The following is a 15,653-nucleotide window of genomic DNA, read 5'->3' as shown; positions in this document are numbered from 1 at the left end:
GGGTGCCAGCATCCTCACCTGTGGCCGCTTGTTTGCCCCATGCCCCCTGGAGCTGCTGGGGTGCCAGCATCCTCACCTGTGGCCGCTTGTTTGCCTGCAGGGAGCTGACGGCGAGCCAGGGCCTCGGGGCCAGCAGGGCCTTTTCGGGCAGAAAGGTGATGAAGGTCCCAGAGGCTTTCCTGGACCCCCTGGGCCAGTGGGGCTGCAGGTAACTGCGGGGTTCTCACCACGCCGGTCTCCGCTTCTGACGTCCCCTGTGTCTTCCCTGTGCTCTCCCCTCTTGTCTTTTTAAGAATGGAAAACTAAAGCCAGGCTGCAGGGGGCCTCCTGGGCCTCCTCGTTCCAACTGGAAGTGCTGTGGCTTCCCAGAATTCCAGGCGTGCCCGCATTTACCGCTCTTCAGCAGTCTCATTTATTTCTGTGCTCATTGTGGAAACTGACGATTCGTAAGAAACACAGCAAGAGTGACTTCTAAATGCACCCCCTAGAGATGACAGCAATAAACATTTGGGCACGTTTCACTGCCATGCCTTTTAAATGTGTGTATTCTCATACACAGAGGCACATATGTAATTGTATTTGGTTTTTGAAAAATGAATCATGTTGTAAGAGAGAAAGTTTGTACCCAGCTTTCCCCATTTTCCATCCTCCATTCCCATTTTATGTTATGAGCGTGTTGAACGCCATTACACATGACTCTCTATTTATTTGGAAAACATGATTTTTAGTCACTGCACAGTAAGTCAGCATCTGGTGGTGACATAATTTACCCAGGCGCCCCCTGCTGCTGGCTCCTTAGTCTTTATTGTTTTATGGGATCCTGCCACAATCACCTTTGTCGTAAATCTTTGCGATCTCCTCTGCTTGTTTCCTTGGGCGGATTCTGAGACTGGGAACCCCAGGACGTCCTCATGGGTAGCTATGCACAGAGAAGCACCTTCCCGGGGCTTCCGACGCTCAGCGGTGCTGTGTGGGTGGAGGTCATGAAAGTCGTGTGTGTGTCTGACATGCACATGACAGAACAGCGCTTAACTGGGAAGTTTCCTGTTCTCAGGGTTTGCCAGGACCTCCGGGTGAGAAGGGTGAGACAGGAGACGTGGGCCAGATGGTAAGTGTGCCTGAGACTCCAACGCCTTGCCGTCCTAGCGGCTCAGTTTTGGGGAAACATTTGCGTTTCCTCTGGGCTCAGTGGTCTCTCCCCTTTCCTAGGGCCCCCCAGGTCCCCCTGGCCCCCGAGGACCCTCCGGAGCTCCAGGTGCTGATGGCCCACAGGGTCCCCCAGGTGGAATAGGAAACCCTGGTGCAGTGGGAGAGAAGGTGAGGCTTGTGCCTGCTCTGGTGGCAGATTTGTGGTTGTTTAAGGTGTGTGTGTGTGTATATGTACGTGCGTGCTTGTGGGGGTACATGCATGTGTGTGTACCTCTCTGTGTGTACACAGAGATGAGATGTACTCATCTCTATGGGCATGGCTGGGTTATTCCTGTGAAAGGCATTTTGAAATGTAGGCAAATACTTGTGAAATGGAGCTGGGAACTCTGACTGTCCATTCGTGACAGCCTTTTGCAGAATTTCCAGACAACGCCCCACCGGCAAAGCCCCTGCCTCCTTCTCCAAGGCTCAGCTCTGGTGGAGACTATTTCTTAAAGAACTGGTGTTTCTAAGCTTGCAATTTCCATTTCAGCTGAATTATTTTCTCAAATGGGTCCTCTCCATTTGATCTGATTGGTTTTGGAGCCCAGACTCCATGAGCGTGATGGACCCGTGTGTGTGTGCGTACCTGTGTGTGTGAGCTCATGTGTGCAGCATGATGGACCCGTGTATGTGTGCGTGCCTGTGTGTGTGAGTTCGTGCGTGCACACAGGCGCATGTGTGTGTGCCTGCATGCTGGGCGGGACGGCGCTGAGCTGTGACTCCACATCCTTGTTCCTGCATTCGCCTGACTGCAAAAGCACCTCTCCCACCCAGTTCCCCTGGACAAGCGGGAAGACACAGTGTGCATCCATGCACTCCAGCCTCCTGCGCACGGTTTCCAGAGCTTTCTTTCTGACATCAATCAGGCCATTAAATTGGAAGACGCCTTCCACCACTGCTCATTTTTTATGATATAGAAATTAAAGAGAAGTATGCCCTGCTGAGACCACGGGGTGATGGTGTGCGGCTTCCATGCAGAGAGGTGGTGTTTGCCTTGGTGTCTCCGCCGTAGGGCATGTGTTTCCGTTCACCTGCTGCCACTGTGGGTGCCCCCTTCCCTGCGCCCCTGTGGCCTGTGTCCCTGAGGATGGCATGCCTGTCCTCCTGCCTCGGCCCTGGCCATCCCCCACCTGGAGTGCCGTCCTAGCCACTTATCAGCTTCTCGTAGTTGCCCTCCACAACCCTTGGAGCAGCGCTCCGAGAAAGCCTTCACAGCCAGTGTTGCTTGCAACCTGGACACTCTGCCCTGTATCCATCACGTGTCTGCCATATTCCTCATGCACCTCCAATTCCGGAAGTGTCTGGGGACAGCAACCACTGCCCCAGGAGCCGCTGGGTCCTGGGTGCCCAGGGGCAGGCAGGCAGCAGGCAGGATTTGGCAAATGCTTGAAACCATAGCACTCACCGCTGCCATAACCACTATCTCCCTAGGGCGAGCCCGGCGAAGCAGGCGAGCCTGGCCTTCCAGGAGAAGGCGGCCCCCCGGTGAGTGAGCGGGCACTGCGGGAGGGTGGGATACGACCGAGCAGGTGTGTGGACGGGGTGCTGGGTCGGAGGCTCTGGCTCTGCCTTAGCTTTTCCATCCGTGAAATGGGAGTTGTAACCCCTCTTGTGCCCCTTTCATGGAATTACCGTGAACAAGGTGTGTGATGTGGGAGTGAGCGTGCGCACGCAGACTTAGCAATAACTACCTGTGCCCGGTGGCCTGCAGGGACTCTGTCCTCTGTAGTGTTTGCTCCTGGCCCCTTCGTGGACTGCCATAAGTGTGAGGGTGGCTGTTGTCACCTCGTGTCCCCAGACCATGAGGGACAGACTAGGAATATCCAGGCCTTCTCACGCCGGATGAGTGTTCACTGTGAAGCCAGCCCAGAGGTGGCTTTCAGGCCCAGGACCAGCTGGGTGGACTCAGGTCTCCTGGTTCTAGCTGCTCCCTCCCTCTGAGATCCATGGAGTCCGTGGACACCCCTTGTGGTCTTCACTGACTGACGTCTGGTCCAGGAGTCGGTCCCTCCCACCTAGAGCTGAATCTCAGCCTTTGAGGGCTTCCAGAAAGTGAAGGCTCCTCAGGCCCCCCTCAGGGTGCACACAGGAGCTGACTCTGCCCAGGGCTGGGGAGCGACCTGGCAGCTGGCCCCCTGCAGGGCTCAGCAGATACTTGGAAAGGCTGGTCTGAATGGGGTGAGAACCGGGGAGGCCCACCGTAAACCGGCACCTGCCTTGCTCTGGGCGGCGACGTGGTTGGCTCTGAGAACTTGACCCTGGTGTCTCTCCTCCAGGGACCCAAAGGAGAAAGGGGAGAGAAGGGCGAGTCGGGCCCTTCAGGTGCTGCTGGACCCCCTGGACCCAAAGGCCCTCCCGGAGACGATGGTCCCAAAGGCAGCCCTGTGAGTATGCCAGTCACGCCTCAGGGACCCTGCAGCAGGAGCGGGGCTCTGCACTGGGATCCTTCTGACTCATTGGCTGTGCACTCTGCTCCAAGAGCAGCTTCAAGATCGTTCCATGTCTTGGCTAATTTTTCTAGACACTAGAGGTTTTCATACCAGCTACTGAACCAAAATAGCAGAGATGAGACAGAGGGCGTGGACTGGAGGAGGAAGCCCTGAGTGGTTCTTCTCTGTGGGCCAGGCAGCCAGCTGAGATGTACGAGTGACAGCTGAGCTTTGGGAAGATGCCCCTGCCCTTGGCCGGCCCTGATTTTGCATCAGAGGGGCTTTGGAGAGGCACATTCCGGAAGTCTGAAGGTCCAGGTTCTACTTGCAGCCTGGAGCTCCCAGGAATGGACCTGTGGGCGGAACGCCTGCCCCTTGCTTGGCTCTGGAAAGCAAGAGACAGCTGACCTGTGCCATGCCCACTGGCCGGGCTTGCTGGCTCTGGGGCATGCTGCACATGGGAGGGTTTCTGCGCCGCGCCATAAAGTGCACTGAGGTGTTGGAATTGCTGGAATGTCCTAGGAACTGGACGGTGGCAGGTGGCCGTCTTGAGGCAGCAACATGATTGGCCACGTGTGGTCTCAGTCAGGTTGCTGATGGCCTTGGCTGCCTCTTTCTTTCTTCTTTTCAGGGCCCAGTGGGTTTTCCTGGAGATCCCGGTCCCCCTGGAGAGCCTGGTCCCGCGGTAGGTGCACAAGAGGGTAAAGCCACTGGATCCCCACAACGCTGGCCTGCCTCTGCCAGCCCCATGTCCCCTCTTTCCAGTTGTTCTTTGTGATGAACTCTCACTGGGGCAGGCAGTGTCCCAAAATGCACTCATGTTTGGTGATCAGAGCAAGAAGATGCCTTTGACCCCACTGAGCATGCTCTGTGCTGCACCAGGATGGATTTGGGTTTTGGGAAGGGACTGGAGATGCCCTGGGAGCTGGTGCATGAACTTAGGGTGCCATCTGGGGGTCAGCAAGGAGCTCGCGTTTGTTCCCACAGGGTCAAGATGGTCCCCCTGGTGACAAAGGAGACGATGGTGAACCCGGGCAGACGGTGAGTCCACAATCTGGGCTGGCTTCCTGGTGGAGGTGTCAGTGTATTCTTGGGACTTTGCAACTTGCTTGGCTCATGTCTGGGAAAAACTCCAACCTAGTTGATACTGACTCCTTTACAATATTGATTCCCTTATGATATTGATTCCCTTACGATATTGATTCTGGACAGTGACAGGGCTCATGAACTCCCTCTGAGATGTACGTGCCATCTCAGCAGCAGGTTTGCAGGCAGCCCCAGGGCTTCCACGACTCGCCACGGGCTTGCACAGGAACGTCAGATCTTACCCACAGCTCTGTCTAGCAGGGCCAGTGCCTCTCCTCACCGGACCCTTCCTGCCTTACTTTGACCGAGATCACACTGGACATTGCATCTGACGCTTGGTGTTGAGTGTTTTAAACATTGCTTCAAGCCCAGATTGTCTCTCTGGGATGGATCGACCCCCACGGGCCCTGGGCAGGACTGGGCCTGGAGGTGGCCCCTGAGGCCTTGCAGGTGCCCTTGCGCCACCTCGCACCCAGCCTGGCCAAGCACAGGGGGCTGCAGACCTGAGGGCAAAGGCCATGTCACCGAGTTGAGAGAAGTGTCCACTCAGAGAAGGCATTAGGGATGAAGCCCCGGGCTGGATTTCCCCAACAGATGCCCCCATTCCACCACTTCCCGGCCTGTGTCCTGGGACGATTCTTGTCCTCCCTTCTGTGAAAGGGGATGCCAGTGCCTTGTCCCTGCCCGGGTTGTGGCGAGGACTGAACCAGTCATTGTGTATCAAGAGTCAGGACCGTGAGTGGGAAAGTTCTCTTCCAAAATGCAGAAAACCCATGGGATGGGAGTCAGGGTTCCTTACGTTGTCACAGCCCGGGTGCCACGCTCTCTTAACAGCCTCTGCGGTCGCCCCAAAAGAAGAGAGAGGCAGCTGCAGGACGGCCGAGGAGAGAGTAGACTGAAATCTCTGTGGGTTTTGCCTTAACTGAGTCTAACAGACCTCAGTTCCTGACACTGTTCTTTCTCCCAATACCAGGGATCCCCCGGCCCTACTGGCGAACCAGGTCCATCCGGGCCTCCAGGAAAAAGGGTAAATCATTCTGCAAGCACGTCCTTGCCGTCAGCTCCCTGCATGAAGCACCCCCGCCCCTTCCCGTCACCTTTTGCTTGGGCGCTGGGTGCTCCGAGCCGCACTGATGTGGAAGGGCTTGGGTGTGGCGTGTTCTCCACTCAGACTCCACCATGTCACAAAATCACAGGCCTGCCCGGCGGGCGCGGCTGCTCCTTTGAGGACAGGCCGGCTGCCGACACCATCAGTGGTATTCATTGTGGGAGAAAGACACCCGCAAAGCCGCAGAAGTCCTTTTCCCGTAGCTCAGGTTTTACTGAAAAGCCAGAGCAAATGAGAAGGCATCCTTTGCAGATTGAATGGCCCGGCCGCTTGCTGGCGGTGCAGTAAACAGCTGCCTGGTGCACCCAGGACGGACTCTCCTCCCCATGTTGGGAGGACTTTACCTGGGACTGGAGTCCGTAGGACTCATGCCGAGGACCCATGTCCCTGCGGGTGGCCCGGAAGAAGCCTTTATGACCCCGCACCCCTGCCCTGCAGCCCGGCACACCCTGAGCGCCTGCACCCGAGCTCGTCCCCCCGCCACTGCAGGACACACTCACCACCTGTTGTTCTCTTACTTGTTTCAGGGTCCCCCGGGCCCCGCAGGCCCCGAAGGCAGACAGGGAGAGAAAGGGGCCAAGGTAATGTGTTTTGGGGCCAGGCCGTGACCGCATGGACCTCCCCCAAGGGAGCCCAGTGGGCGGGGAGTGAACAAACGTGTAGGCAGAGAAGGCCACGGAGGCCAAGAGTGGCTGCCCCAGGGGCACCTGGCTCATGGCCTACCTGGGGAGGAGATCTGGTTCTCTCTCAAGGAGGCAGCCAAGTGCTGGTCACGAGACTGGGGCCATCTGTCCTGCCCGCCTGAGGAAGGAGGCGGGTGGTGGTTGCGGGATTCAGGGAGCCCAGTGCTGGGTAGTTCTGTCCCGGGAAGCCCTGCGACCTCATGCTTGCTCTTTGAGCCGGCCACACCGCAGCTGCCTACCTCTAAAGTGGACCGTGTCCGATGGTGACCCTGTCTGCTTCGGGGCCTGTGGAGAAGATGGGATGCCGTCACCCATGCAGTTGGCTTGGGGCCTGGCCCGGAGCACATGGGAGGTTGTTCTGTCAGCAAGGTGTTGAGGGCCTGGCCTGGCATTGTCTGCCTCCCTCCTGGAGGCGCCTGTTGTTAAGTGAGACGGGAGGTTGTGCGGTTCCATCCCTGCTCGGACAATGGTGCTGTGACCCCCCAGGCTGTGGTCGGCACAGTCCGCGGAGACTGGGGATCCCTGCTGGCCAGGGGAATGTCGGGATGGAGACTTGGCCAGGGCAGCTTCCACAGAGAATGTGGAGAATTAGGGCAACCCTGGATATGGGGTCACTCTGGGGCTCTCCCAGAGGTGCCCAGGGTTTCCGAGCAGCGGTCCTGGGCCAGGGTGCCTGGAGCCTCAAGTTCCAGACCTCATTCTGCCCTCCACCACCCTGCAGGGAGAAGCCGGCTTGGAAGGCCCTCCTGGGAAGACTGGCCCCATTGGTCCCCAGGGGGCCCCTGGGAAGCCCGGACCCGATGGCCTTCGAGGGATCCCTGGCCCTGTGGTGAGTAGGCTGTGAGGGGCGGAGGGGTGGCCAGGTGGAGGGACGGGTGACTCAGCAATTCATGCGGAGTGTCTCTGTGTTTCAGGGTGAACAAGGTCTCCCAGGATCCCCAGGCCCGGATGGTCCCCCCGGCCCCATGGTGAGTGACATTCCCCATGGTGAGGGTAGGGGGTGGGGTGAGTTTGCCGCCCGAAACCCCTGGGATGAGGACTCTGATCCCTCTGCCTCCTCCCACAGGGTCCCCCAGGACTTCCCGGCCTCAAAGGAGATTCTGGTCCCAAAGGCGAAAAGGTAAGAGGGACCTCCCTGCCCCGGCAGTTGTGACTCGGGACCTTTAAATTTGTAACCCTGGGTCTCAAACTCAACAAGCTCTTGCTCCGTCGCCCGAATCTGTCAAGCACCTGCTGCAAGCTGGTGGTGGGGACCCTGAGAGGTGACAAAACAAAGGAAAATAGACACGCTGTGTTTGAGGCTTGGCCCCTGCCTTTGGAGGGTCCTGAGCAGTTCGGGAGATCCCAGAGGCCCCTGCGGTATTGATGGAAAACCTTCCGGCGAGGCGCAGAGGCCGCGGCTGATGGATGTGCGGGATCCCAGGTTGCTGCTCTCCCTGGGCTGGGCGGCCTCAGATCCTCCCCGCAGGAGGTGTGGGGACGGTTCTGCGGTGGGAGCAAAGCCCTTTTATTTTTCCTAACTGCTGGGAGTTGTTTTCCACTCGCACTGATTTATTTACAAACATAAAAGGTACTCAGGAGGGAGACGGTTGTATATGAAGCAGAAGGCAATGAGGACCCTCTCGTTTCCACTCCGACGTCCGCCACCACCGCCCCCAGCCCCAAGGCAGATGAGAGCTGGGGCTTCCTTGCGGGGCTTGCCATGGGTTCCTAGAAGACAGACGTAGACAGCGAATGTCATGGATTCTTCTTTTTTAAAAAACAACCCGTGATTGTAGTATCTGTAATGCTCTGCATCTTTCTTTCCGTGTCAGTCCACAAACTTTGTTTTAGTTCCGTATAGGAGCAGGCGTTCGGATTTGCCGTGAGGAAATTGGCGAGTGTATATGAAGAGAAAGACAGAGATAAACATGACCACTCAGGAAAACCCCTTTATCACTTTGGTCTGTCTCTGTGTCTGTGGCTCCCTGTCTGTTTTTAGACATGACTCTGGCCCAGCGAAGGGCTGCCTCGGACCTGCCATTTCGTCACCTGGTTTCTTTGTTGAGCTTGTTCCCCTCTGTTGAGCTTGTTCCCCTTCCGGGGGAGGCTAACCATGACGTGAAGATTCCTGTGCCATGGCTGTGCTGCATGTTACCTGGCCCACTGTGGCCGAGCATGAGGCGTGGCTCCCTCAAATGCCCCTTCCCATCTTCATTTTCCCACAGGGTCATCCAGGCCTGATCGGGCTCATCGGTCCTCCGGGTGAACAGGGTGAGAAGGGCGACCGCGGTCTCCCCGGCCCCCAGGGCTCCTCCGGTCCTAAGGGAGAACAGGTGCGTGAGATGGCACTTCTTGCATGTGGGCTGTTGAGAGGCATTTTGGATCCCTGCGGCAGGCACCCAGGGGACCCAGGGGCCCATCAGAGCCCGGAAGGACGTCTACACGTCGGTTGAGTCCGGTCATCCTGCTTGGCAGATGGGAACATTGAGGGGCTGGGCTCGCCCAGGTGCACAGGGAGCTGGCGGCAGAGCCGTCTCCCAGTCCCCTGCCCTGACTGGCAGGCGGGGCTTCCTCCTCATGACCATGGTGGCCTCCAGAGCTGGAGGGACTCCGAAGTCAGGTCATTTTGCCTGGTTCCCAGCCCTGTGGGAGAGCCTGTCACCCACCGCTTGCCCAGGAGGTCACTGGTGACAACCAGCCGTGTTTGCCAGTGCTGCGGGCAGAGTGGCTGTTCTGGCTCTTGCTTCCACCCTGCCCCCAGCTGCCCCCAAACTTCCCTGGAAGCCACTGTAGCTCATTGGAGTTTGCAGCCTCTGCAAACCATATCCAGGGAAACCCCATGCGGGGAGCTTCACTCTGTGCTACACTCTGAGTGACTTGGAAGTGGCCTGGGGAGGGTGACGTGTGCCATGGAGGCAGGAGAGGGGATGAGGTGACCTGCGGTGTCTCTGTCCTTCCCCCATGAGGGCCACGGGTCCTTATTCCCATGTGGGAATCTTTCCGTCCCGAGCAAGGCGTGACGGACACACACACGCACAATACGCTGTGCCCACCCCATGCCTCATAGGATGCCGGGAACAGGACAGGAGCAGGCAGAGCCCCTGCAGGCTGGGAGTAAGGTGGCATCCTCACCACAGGCTCCAGGAAGGTTGCAGGACATTGCTGAAGGGTGGAGCTCATTGCAAACCCTACATCGCTGGCCACTGTCCTCCATGCCATTGACCATTTTCCTCAGCCGGTGTCCCCAGGTCACAGCAGGGTCCTCAGAGGAGTGCCGCCCAGGGTGTGGTGGCGCAGTGACCATGAAAATTAGGCATCCAAGGTCCCCACGGCCAACAGGAAAGCACCCCTGTGTCCACCCTGTTTGCTCCCCTGCCCTCACCCCGAACTGTGGTCTTGGCAGCGTTGCTGATGAAGGTGTCGGGTTGGTGTGCAGGCTTGGGGAGTTGTGGGGTTCTTACAATGAGCCACAGCCCAAGTCCCTGCAGGGACAAGGTGAAGGGAGGGAAGCACTCCCTCCCCAGTGAAATACGGCCATCAGCCCTCCGCTACCCTTGCCTCCAGCTTCTGCCCAGAGAGAGCTCTGAGTGGAATCCGGGGCTGTGGGGGGAGGGGCTGCAGTGGCTCCAGCTGCCCAGGTGTCTGTGGCAAAGCTAGCCGAAGTTGTTCTGTGCCTGCAGCTCAGCCCCCGAGGGAGCCAGTGGGGAGAAGGGGTCTGAGCGGAGGTTCCATGCTCCAAGGATGCAGAAAGCACATTTACAGGCTGGACAGGACAGTCAGCATGGACGGGACTCCCTGCCCAACCCCTCTGGGCTTAGTTCTGGTGGGGAGACCAACACCATGAGAAGGAAACAGCAAGAGGGGCCCAAGCCGGGGCTGCGATGTCAGGGCAATGATTTCCGTATTTCTGACTGAACGTGAAAAGAGGTGCTCAGCCCGAAGTCCTCGGTGGCCTGGGGGATGAGAGAGAGTTCCTGGCAGCCCAGCCGGGGGAGCAGTGCCGAGGGCTGGCAGCCTTGGGGTGGATGCTCAGGTCGATGGCTCCCCCGACATGCACAGCCCGGGATCGGAGAGCAGCCGCAGGAGGCTGCTGAGGGGCCGAAGGGGCACCGTGGGGAAGGGACAGGGGGAGCCGAGGGGTGTGGCTGGGTGACATGGTCGCAGCTCCGTGGCTCCTCCTTGTCTGAAGGTGATAACCTGCATTTTCTGCTCCTTTTCAGGGTATCACTGGTCCTTCCGGCCCGATTGGGCCTCCTGGGCCCCCTGGTCTGCCGGTGTGTATCTGGGAGGGGTGTGGTCCTTCCTGGGAGGGCAGGGAGGGTGGGGGTAAGCCTTGGGGCCTCAGTGTGGGGCTGGAGAATCGTGGAAAAGTCACACGAGAAGCTAGAATTGGGGCCTCCAGGGTAGCTTTGCCCATTAACTCAACATTGGGGTCCCAGGAGACAGAAGAAAGGAAGTGGCGTTGCCTGGCGCTGGCTATGGGTGGGGAAGACAGGGACGGGAAACGGTGGCCGTCTCAGGGAACAAGGACACTTGTCTGTAGGCATCTGGCAGGAGCCCGGCCAGCCTGGCCCAGACAAGAGGAGTTAGCTCCCCTCCTCTGGCAGTGCCTCCTGGCTCTCACATTGCTGGGAGACATCCCCACAGCCACTGGGCCGCAGGTGCACACGGTCCCCGGGGCCCCCGCTGCGCTGAGGGCTGGCCCCTGCTGTGTGCTCTCAGAGAGGGCTGGGGGGTGCATTTCATCAGCCCCGTCTGAGCCAGGACACGCTCTTTTCCGCTCCCCTCCCCCGGCTGTCTGAGCTGTGGTTTCCTAGCCTGGGTGGGTGGTAGCCTGGCGGGGAGCAGGTAGGACCACCCTGTGTCTTCACGAGGGGTGAGCACCAGCCAGGCCCTGACCCTCCTCCCACTCTAGCCGGGCAAATACAGGCGTAGACTCCTGAGGGGGCTGCGGGAGGGAGAGGGGCGAGGGGTGAGACCAGGCTGGGCAGGACATGGAGCACGGTGGGGCTGGAGCTGAGACCCGGGTTGCTGACGCTCTGCCGTCCTCTCTCTGCAGGGTCCGCCTGGTCCAAAAGGTGCTAAGGGCTCCTCGGTAAGTGACACGCTGCCCCAGCCAGGCCACATGCCTGGAAGGTAGGGGAGGGTGGCGGGTCGCCTGGCACAGGAACAAACCACCCACACATCCATCCTAGCTCAGGCCCTGCTGCTCACGATCCTCCCGTCTTTCTGAACTGACCCCAGCATGGCAGACTGAGGCATGTGAGCTGCTCGCGCTCTGCCCTAGGAAGGGCTCCATCCCGCTCTGTCCTCATCTCAGGGATCCAGGAGGGTATGGGGGTCTCTGCCATTCTCTTCTCTCCCGTAGCTGTGAGGGCCACCTCCCCCACACAGGTCTCCAGGGACCGTTCTAGAGCTGAAGGTGGATTCAAAGTCCCCTCATGCCGCTGTGACCAAGGGTTGATTCTTTTCTTTCTCCTCAGGGTCCAACTGGCCCGAAGGGTGAGGCAGGCCACCCAGGACCCCCAGGCCCCCCGGTAAGTAGCCCTCGAAGCCCAGGAAGCAGGGTGGGGGCTCTGGCTAGTTCCAAGGGAATCGAGAAAGCAACTGTGTGTGTGACTGCCCCCGGAGACTCATGAAGCCCGTGTGGCATGCCCGGGCCTTGTCCCTGGCGCACAGCAGGGGAAGCGAGCCACACAGTCTGTCCACAGGAAGCTTACAGGCCGACCCTGGGAAGAACAGCTGGCCAGGAGAGAGAGGACACACGTGTGTGTGCTGTGTGTATGCATACATGTGTGTGAATGTGTGAACCTGTATATGCGTGTATGTGACTGGGCACGTGTGTGTGCACGTCTGTATGTGTACCTGCATCCTGTATATGTGCCTGCGTGTGTAATGTGTGTGTACATGGTCTGTATGTGCATGTGTGTACATGATGTGTGTATGGGTATGCATGCATATATGTGTGGGACACATGTATGTGTGTGCGTGTGTGCTTGTGTATGTGTGTGTGCATGTGTAGTGTATGTGCATGTATATATGTGTAGTGTGTGTATATTGTGTATGTGCATGCATGGCTGTGTGTATGTGTGCATGTGTGTGCGTATGTATACATGTGCATGCGTGTCTGGGATATATATGCGTGTGTGTGTGTGTATAATATGTGTGTATGCGTACATGTGTGTTGGGATGGGGAGCACTAGACTCGTGTATGTGTGTATGTGTGTGTGCGTGTGTGTGTGTTTATAACGTGTGTGTGCATGCATACATGTGTGTTGGGATGGGGGAGCACTAGACTCATGTATGTGTGTGTGTGCCCGTGTGTGTGTGTTTATAATGTGTGTGCGTATGCATACGTGTGTGTTGGGATGGGGGAACACTAGACTCATGTATGTGTGTGTGTGCGCGCATGTGTGTGTTTATAATGTGTGTGTGTATGCATACGTGTGTGTTGGGATGGGGGAGCACTAGACTCGTGTGTGTGTGCGTGTGTGTGTGTTTATAATGTGTGTGTGCATGCGTACATGTGTGTTGGGATGGGGGAGCACTAGACTCATGTATGTGTGTGTGCGCGCGTGTGTGTTTATAGTGTGTGTGTGCATGCATACGTGTGTGTTGGGATGGGGGAGCACTAAACGAGGCCCTAGAGGCGCAAGGTGAAGCCAGTTTGAACCAGGGCATGGCGAGAGCGCTATCGAACACCGCCTTTGGTTGTGTAGTCTCTCAACTCTCATCATCTTAGCTGGGGCTTCCTGGAACTGAACGGCTCCTTGCCTCAGGAGGCATTCATGTGGCTCCACTGTGTTCAGCCCCAGCTAGGGCTGCAGAGGCAAGAGCGGGGAGACCTGGTCCCTTTCCTCAAAGCTTGGCCTTTCGTGTGGCTGAGGGCAGGATGGTAGATGCAAGCCCAAGGCTGCAAACTGTTAAGTTTCAGCTCTAGAGAGAAAGGGAAGAGGAGCTAGGGATGTGGCTTGGAGAAGAGAAGTGCTCCATGCTGGCAAGCACCTGGCAGTGGGGATGGGTGTGGAATGTTCCAGAGACCAGAAGAAAGGAAGAAAACAGTTCTAAGGCGGACAGATGTCCATGTAGCCCAGGTTGCCAGGCCCCAGGGAATCCTTGCAGATGTGGCCCCAGCTGTCCCTGCTCTGCTCGTATCCTGGGACCCATCCCATCCTCCGTCACCCACCACTGCTCCTGTTCTGTCCCCCAGGGCCCCCCAGGAGAGGTCATCCAGCCCCTGCCGATCCAGGCGTCCAGGACGCGGCGGAACATCGACGCCAGCCAGCTGCTGGACGACGGGAATGGCGAGAACTACGTGGACTACGCGGACGGCATGGAAGAGATCTTCGGCTCTCTCAACTCCCTGAAGCTGGAGATCGAGCAGATGAAGCGGCCGCTGGGCACGCAGCAGAACCCCGCCCGCACCTGCAAGGACCTGCAGCTCTGCCACCCCGACTTCCCAGATGGTGAGGGCCCAGTGAGGGCAGGGCTGGCCCCCCAAAGTGTGGGCATGGACCTGCAGGACACACAGAGTGTGGCAAGGACAGCTCAGCCAGGCACAGCGGAAGGGACAGGATGGGCAGCCGCAGCCTCCCCATCTGTGGGGCAGGGGTGCACGGGAGCCTCCCCTCTTGAACTTTATGGAGACATCTCAGGGTGAGGCTGGGTGCAGAGGCCAAGGCTTTGAGGTCCGACCCTCCAGGTCCTCATCTGGTCTTAGCCCTTTTCTGGCGGGGTGACCTGCTTGAACCTCGTGTTCCTGACCTGTCAAGTGGGAATAAAAAGATCTCCCAGGAGGGGGTCAGAGTTGCATGAGGCAGTGCATGAGAGGCTGGCACAGTGCTGGCGGAAATAAGGGTCAGTGTTAGGACGGGCATCAGGCGGCACGCTCAGGCAGACGGCCTTCAGACTCCGCGATACCGTAAAAACACATCCTCCTTCTCACTGTCATTGCATCAGGCACCACCTGAAGGATAAAATCACATTAGCTTGTCTTCCCCCGGGAAGTTTGAATGTTGCCCTACAAGATTCAAGGGATGTTCAGCGTTCCAGTAGACTCTGATGCTACATGCATGAATTTCCAGAGTTCCTTCCAGAGCCCTCTCTGCATGTCTGTCCACCCAGAGAGGGGGCCGGACCTCAACCCTCCCGGCCCCCAGAACACGTACCCAGCTGCTTGATGCCCCAGCTGTGTTCTTGGCGAATGAGTTTCTCCACATCTCTTTATGGGCCAGGCAGGAAAAGCTAAATGCAATAAAGTAAACCCCAGAAAGGCCCGTGTTGGCGGCATTCCTGGGGCATGCATTTTAACTGCCGGACTGAAATGTCCTTGCGGCTTCCGGAACCATCCAGGGAGCAATCCTCCTGAATCTGCCTGCCTCCCTCCCCGTCTCTGAAATCCAGGTGAATACTGGGTCGATCCTAACCAAGGATGCTCCAGGGATTCCTTCAAGGTTTACTGCAACTTCACAGCCGGGGGGTCGACATGCGTCTTCCCTGACAAGAAGTCTGAAGGGGTGAGTAGCTGTGTCCCTTGATGGCCCCAGGGGGGGGCAGTCATCGCAGACAGGGCCATGCTGAGGGCTTCAAGCATTTCTTGTGTATGCAGCTTTAAGACTGAAAGCCAGAAATGAATCAGTTTCGTAAGTGAAACTGTTCTTCCAGAAGTAGACCTTAAATCGTTTTAAGAAATTGTTTAGCCATAAAATAGGTCTGTGCAGCTTGCGATCAGAAAAGGTTGGGGGGTTTTCCACCTGCCATCCTGCCGTCCCAGGGCTGGGACTCCACTCACCGGTTGATAAAAGCTTTTCTCCGGTGACTCCGTGGTCCCACTGACCGGAGACCCCCATGAAAACCCTTTAAAGGAATTGGGAGCAGGTATAATAACGTGAGCCCGAGACATCTTCCAGAAGCTGCCCTTTGCTTCAATTCTTATTATCCAGCTTGTTTCTGTGGGTTGGCCCCAGTCCCTCCTGAGTGCTTTGTTTTGAAGTCTGTTTAGTCAAGAATTTGGGGTGGGGAGCTAGGCTCTGTGGAGATTTTGTGGCATGTCACTTAGATACCCACCCCCTTGGCCTTTCGGAGGCCTCGGCTCTGTAGCAGGAGTTTGCATGCATGTGGATGGTGTATGGGCGCACGTGGGTGAGTGTGTGGATGGTATGTGGGTGCATGTAG

The 15,653-nt window shown here is 57.8% G+C and overlaps 1 protein-coding gene across 1 annotated transcript in view; it reads left to right on the top strand.

The window, feature by feature from the left end:
- Positions 1 to 15,653, top strand: part of COL5A1 (collagen, type V, alpha 1) — a 185,901-nt gene that overhangs the window by 138,467 nt on the left and 31,781 nt on the right. The window contains exons 45-62 of the mRNA XM_011991540.1: positions 101 to 208; positions 1,055 to 1,108; positions 1,210 to 1,317; positions 2,623 to 2,676; positions 3,468 to 3,575; positions 4,252 to 4,305; positions 4,608 to 4,661; positions 5,680 to 5,733; positions 6,342 to 6,395; positions 7,219 to 7,326; positions 7,412 to 7,465; positions 7,564 to 7,617; positions 8,705 to 8,812; positions 10,700 to 10,753; positions 11,539 to 11,574; positions 11,963 to 12,016; positions 13,690 to 13,945; positions 14,883 to 14,995. Coding sequence (XP_011846930.1) covers positions 101 to 208; positions 1,055 to 1,108; positions 1,210 to 1,317; positions 2,623 to 2,676; positions 3,468 to 3,575; positions 4,252 to 4,305; positions 4,608 to 4,661; positions 5,680 to 5,733; positions 6,342 to 6,395; positions 7,219 to 7,326; positions 7,412 to 7,465; positions 7,564 to 7,617; positions 8,705 to 8,812; positions 10,700 to 10,753; positions 11,539 to 11,574; positions 11,963 to 12,016; positions 13,690 to 13,945; positions 14,883 to 14,995 — 1,485 coding nt within the window. The remainder of the gene's footprint in view (positions 1 to 100; positions 209 to 1,054; positions 1,109 to 1,209; positions 1,318 to 2,622; positions 2,677 to 3,467; positions 3,576 to 4,251; positions 4,306 to 4,607; positions 4,662 to 5,679; positions 5,734 to 6,341; positions 6,396 to 7,218; positions 7,327 to 7,411; positions 7,466 to 7,563; positions 7,618 to 8,704; positions 8,813 to 10,699; positions 10,754 to 11,538; positions 11,575 to 11,962; positions 12,017 to 13,689; positions 13,946 to 14,882; positions 14,996 to 15,653) is intronic.

Source organism: Mandrillus leucophaeus, unplaced genomic scaffold (genome assembly GCF_000951045.1).
Source record: "Mandrillus leucophaeus isolate KB7577 unplaced genomic scaffold, Mleu.le_1.0 Scaffold398, whole genome shotgun sequence".
NCBI lineage: Eukaryota > Metazoa > Chordata > Mammalia > Primates > Cercopithecidae > Mandrillus > Mandrillus leucophaeus.
The sequence above is the reverse complement of the archived record's forward strand: the minus strand, read 5'-3'. Positions and strand labels throughout refer to the sequence as shown.